At 43.8% G+C, this 5,305-nt stretch overlaps 1 protein-coding gene across 1 annotated transcript; it reads right to left on the bottom strand.

Moving 5' to 3' along the window:
- Positions 1 to 1,074: 1,074 nt before the first annotated feature.
- LOC138635575 (alanine aminotransferase 2-like) lies at positions 1,075 to 5,070 on the bottom strand (the record flags this gene model as incomplete). Its single annotated transcript, XM_069723113.1, has 10 exons — positions 1,075 to 2,147; positions 2,255 to 2,364; positions 2,886 to 3,041; positions 3,125 to 3,299; positions 3,380 to 3,516; positions 3,594 to 3,673; positions 3,753 to 3,996; positions 4,463 to 4,593; positions 4,673 to 4,781; positions 4,966 to 5,070. Coding segments are annotated over 10 exons (1,371 nt in total), but the record flags the coding sequence as incomplete, so codon positions are not given.
- Between the last annotated feature and the right edge of the window lie 235 nt (positions 5,071 to 5,305).

The raw sequence follows: 5,305 nt of genomic DNA, 5'->3' as shown, positions 1-5,305 counted from the left end.
TTAAAGATACCCAGTGACTTTACATCCCGCGTTTGAGTCAGGGCGTTGCTTTGATACACGATCACAGGATGAACGTGAGGTCAAAGTGACCTTTTAATTTTGTCCTTTTACCACTAAACTTTTATCACTTCATCCCCGAGTCAAAGTGAATGGTTGTGTCAAATTTGAAGAAAGTCCATGAAGGCGTTACGGAGATAATGTATTCATGAGATGCGTGGATTGTGTTCACCAAATAACAAACAATTCAACAAACTCACAGGGTCTCTGACGCATCTTTAATATTTATTAAGAGGAAGGTCTTACAGATTGAAAAAAAAATATTAAAACTGAAACACTTAAAAACAATCAAACTTAATCACGTTAAAAAACAAATCTTTGACACGGCGCCTTGACAAACCTTCCACATTGTATTTATTAATCCACAATATATCATTTTTCAGCTTCCCCTTTATCCATGAAAAATCACCTCCATACAACAAATAACAGCACAAATATGAACATAGAACAACAGAACTATAACTGTAAATTATCATTTCACCTGTCAGTCATCAGAAATCCAATTCATCACATATATATCATTCTTAAATTGGTTTTTACACCATCTTTATACACAATCTATTAATATCAACTCAGGAAACATGTAACGAGTAACGGTTTTAATGACTAAGTCTCCAATAATTTGGAAAACAGGTTTGTAGTTTGTTTGTTGCATTAGTTGCGCAATGTTGTGCAACAATCACAAGAGACGGCTTTGATAATTCGACTGTGCTGCACGTCTGTATAATCAATATAGTTGCTTTGTTTTATGACTTTATAAGTCAGCTGACACTATCAGAAGGACATTTATTGAGTTACTTTAACTGCTTTCCATTTTCTGCTGATAATCTGAGTTTAATATTCTGTATTTATGTCTTAAATGTTTAAATTTGCATTCTTTAGAATTGCATTTAAAAAAAATTCTAATCCTTTTTTTTCATTTTTAATGTAGCCTATAAATTCCATTTTCATTTTTACTTTTAAATTTTAAATTTTAAATTGACATTAAATTGTCAGACTACAAAAAAAAACCCACACCAGGAGATTATGTAACATGATGCACTGTTACTGATTTAACTTCTTAGCAACCCGTGTAAAGTAAATTAAAATGAAGTAGCAGCTAAACATTAACACGCTGCGGACACACTAAACCATCAGCGCCCGCAAGTTATATATTATTATGTAATATTACCAAAGCTACAGTTACAGTTTCAACAAAATGTGCTTAAAGAAATATAATAGTTTGGCGTCAGTTGTCCATGTTGAATATTTTAGTTTTGATGCCTAAATATTGTTTTTATAGTTTAAATGAACACAAACAAGTAGGATTTGTATTTAAAACTACAAACATATTTCAAGTAGCCCTATCAAAATAAAAGCATTCAGCAAAACATTCTGATTTGGCATCTTCATGTTGAAGATTTTCTTTTAATATTTAAATAAATGAGTTCAGAATTGAGTATAAAACTCCAGTTTGCAGACACGTTGTGGTGAAAGATCGCTGACGAAATCTGTCACCTTCCTCGTTACGACGGTATCAGCTGGAACGGTATCAGTCGACAGGTGAGTTCAGGTACAGTTTGTGACTCACGTGAGCGATCTCTTTGCGACCGCAGGGTCGGCGGGGCGATCACCTGGTTCACCTCCCGCACGCAGCTCGTGTCCTCGAATCCTCTCGGCCTGCTCACAGTTCACCGAGACAAGCTGGCCGTGCGACCAAGAGGCGGGTTTTAATCAAGAAAAAACACACGAGGCAATAAAAAAATAATGTCACAACCCCGTGGAGAGGTGTCTGATAAACAAGGACGTAATGCTTTTAATTGTATGTTTTTAATGCTGATTGTTAACTTTCCTCTGTTCTCTGTTTTTTTATTCACAGCACAGAGGAAGTGTTTCTGAAATTGAATTTAAACATGTTTCGTATTTGTTTGACAGTTTTCCTTTCTGAAGCCGAGGCCCGTTTCTCCACAGAGGACCACACGTCCAGTCAAAGTGTTTTGTCCTTCACACCTCTCTCCGGTTCACGGTGTTCGTCCACCAGGCGGAGGTGAAAGGAACGGAGGCGAGCCAAGACCTCCTCCAGGGTGTCGGGAGGAACGAGGACACACAACCTGAGACAGAAAAACACACCAACGAATCACTTTTTTTGACAAAAAAAAAAAAAAAAAAAAAAAAAAAGGCAGTTGAATGTGTGTTTTTATAACGTGTGGTCTGTTACCTCAGATGGTGGCTGCCGGTGGTTCCAGCGTGATGACCTGCACCTGCAATCACGCCTTCCTCTTCCAGGAACTTCTGACAGTAAAGAACGTCCGCTTCCACCCCGAGTAACTGAAGAAAAGACGGCATCAGGTTGTATTTTATTATTTAACCTATACATGAGAGTCCCGTAGGTTTGTAATTTTGAAGCGTGTCTCACATATTCAAGTTTTTTGGGGGCATGAAGTGACCATATTTGGACATATGAGGGGTGTAACCTGTAGGCAGTATGCCCCGCCCACCCATGGCAGAAACCTGACTGAACAATAAACTGTGTATAAAAGAGTTCGTAGCTTCCGGGTCTGAAAATTGAGGCCGATGCGGAAGTGACTTTTATCTGCAATACCAGCGAGTGCCACTAGAGGTCGGCTCCAAAAAGCCTCCGGCTCCATAGACTCCCATTCAACTTCTCTCATCAAATCCAAAGTGAATAAAATGTGTCCATCAGTTATCTCGGTGTTGTTAGCTAAAGTCACTCCTTCTTCTTAGTTTTCTGGAGGTCCATCTGAAAATAATCCCTCATTCATTAGAAAAGAAGATTCAAGAAGACCTGTTTTTAAATTTCACACAAGGTTCTGGTAAGATTTTCCCACCTCGGCCTGCTCTCTGATCTCAGACGGTAAATACAGACGGGGATAAATGAAGATTCCCGCCGTCGCCGGCTGGCAGCTCATCCCGGGCAGACGATCCAGGAGCTGCTGAGCCCGCTGAGCATTCTGGGACAGCGTCGCCCGGGTGACGAACGTCTCCTTCGGTGAACAGAGCGTGAGAGTTGGCGGAAGGTCAACGCGGGAGCGCGAGCCGCTCTGCCGTCGTGGTTCTGTTTCCTCACCCGTCGGTACGCGTCGTACGAGGCGTCTCCGGGCTTCGGAGGGCGGAGCGTGAGGTCCAGAGCCAGCTGCCCCGTCACCGGAGCGCTGATGTCGGTGCACAGCGAGGTTTCAACGAAATGCATCACCTGTGGGTCCATGTTGACGACCTCCATGTAACCCGATCTCAGACCGCACCTGGAGACGCAGATACGTTCATCTTATTGATTTATTTCACGTACTTTTACGGGTCTAATCGTCCGGCACCGTGAGCTTACTCTCCCGCGGTGGCTGCGGATATCGAGTTGAAGGAGACGAGCTCCACCGTCTCCGAGAGCTCTTCGTCCATCTCGAACAGGACCTTCTTGTAGGAAATGAACTCCCCGTCCGGCCCGTACACGCTGTCCTGGTGGACCTGCAGGCGCAGAGGACAGGAAGTGATGCATACAAAGAAATCCTGCCGGATTCATTAAAGAGACGGTTTGCGATCACCTCGTCCACCAGCAGCAAGAGTCGCTCAGCCGCCGCGAACCGAATCACCTCCTCCACCGACTTCCTGTCCTGCACGTGTCCTACAGAGACGAAACGGCGGCGTGAATACGGACGACGGCGAGGCGGACGTTTTAACGTAGCCGCCGCGTGGAGCCCAACCTGTGGGGTTTCCCGGGTTGCTGATGTAAATGGCTCTGGGCTCACAGCGCCCCCCGGCGGCGGTCAGAGCTCGGCGCAGCTCGTCCGGGTCGACGGCCCAGCCGCGCTCCTCGCTCAGCCGATACGGCGCCGACGTCACCCCGGCCTCGTCCAGCAGCGCGGGCAGCGTGTGGGGGCAGGGCGCCGGGGTCAGCACGCCCGTCGGAGTCGCCCCCTCCCCGCTGGCCAGCAGCTTCACCACAACCTTAACGCAATTATACAACATTTTTCTGGACTTTCATTTTATTGCAACCTTTTTTTTTTCTTTTTCTAAACTTTGAGCCGTTGGTTATCGTTTTGTTTCCTGGCTGACGTGAGCTTTTATCTCCAAAATAAATTGGTTCACACATTTTTCCTGTGTGCCTAAACGCCTCACAGACTATCAACAGATGCAACAATTTACTGATGTTCCCTAAACGTCTCACTTGCAGGCTATAGGTAAACAATACAATTTACTGATGTTCCCTAAACGCCTCACATGCAGGCTATCAACAAATGCAACAATTTACTGATGTTCCCTAAACGTCTCATGCATCCACTGTAAATCACCAACCACCTCGAAAATGGACATTAGTTCTTGGTGAGTAGTAATTTTTGATCCCTACACAAATTGTATTACTTTTTTAAATAACAATAAATCGTGCTAATTAATATTGACATCAGTTTCATACCATCAAGGCCCTTTGAGAACCAGCAGAAATGAAGATGTTTTGGGGGCATGAAGGAACGCCGTCTCGTCTGGCGATGAACTCGGAGATACTTCGCTGGACGTGAAGCAGCCCGGAGGAGGCAGAGTATGAACCTACCAATCATCTCAGTAAATGTGAGTCTGCCCGGTTTAATACGTCACAGATTATATATTTTCTTTTTCCAATCCTCACCCACACTTCTTCCATCGCAGGCCTCCAGCAGCCTCTGAGCTCTCAGCCGGACATCCAGAGGAAGACGGCCGTCCGTCAGCAGCTGAGGGTAGAGACACACTGCCAACACCTGAGACAGGAAAGTTACATTGACAGTCGAAGATGAAGACAAGAAGACAATAAAAGCTTTCTTTAACCAAGAAAGTTCCTTCCTGAGGTTAGAAAAATAAGCAGCTGTTTACAGGATGTTCTTGCTTTTAATTTGTTGTTTACGTCAGACTGAATCATGTCGAAGCACAAATGAAGAAACAAACCTGTCGAACGAAGGAGAGGGGTTTCATTCCTGCTCTGTGAAGGTCACCTGAAGCCACATCGATCACCTCTTTAAAGGGTTTCTGCGCCCCCTGCAGGACAACACGTGTCAATGCAGGGGAATAAGTGATTTCAACATGTCATATCAGTCAAATTTGATTTCAAATTTGATTTCTTTGGTTGTATTTAATGGAGGAAAATGGCAAATGCACCAAACTCACATATAAATATGAATGCACTGTTCATTTTATTTCATAAACTTACAAAAATGTGATGTTTAAAAAATTTCCACTCGGGGATTAATAAAGTAAATACCTACCTACCTACCCACCTAAACAGGCT

The sequence above is a fragment of the Brachyistius frenatus genome, unplaced genomic scaffold (assembly GCF_029030835.1).
Source record: "Brachyistius frenatus isolate BFR_SWC_R1_liver_20210118 unplaced genomic scaffold, ASM2903083v1 Contig_316, whole genome shotgun sequence".
In the NCBI taxonomy this organism is placed as follows: Eukaryota; Metazoa; Chordata; class Actinopteri; family Embiotocidae; genus Brachyistius; species Brachyistius frenatus.
This window is presented reverse-complemented; position numbering and strand designations above follow the sequence as displayed.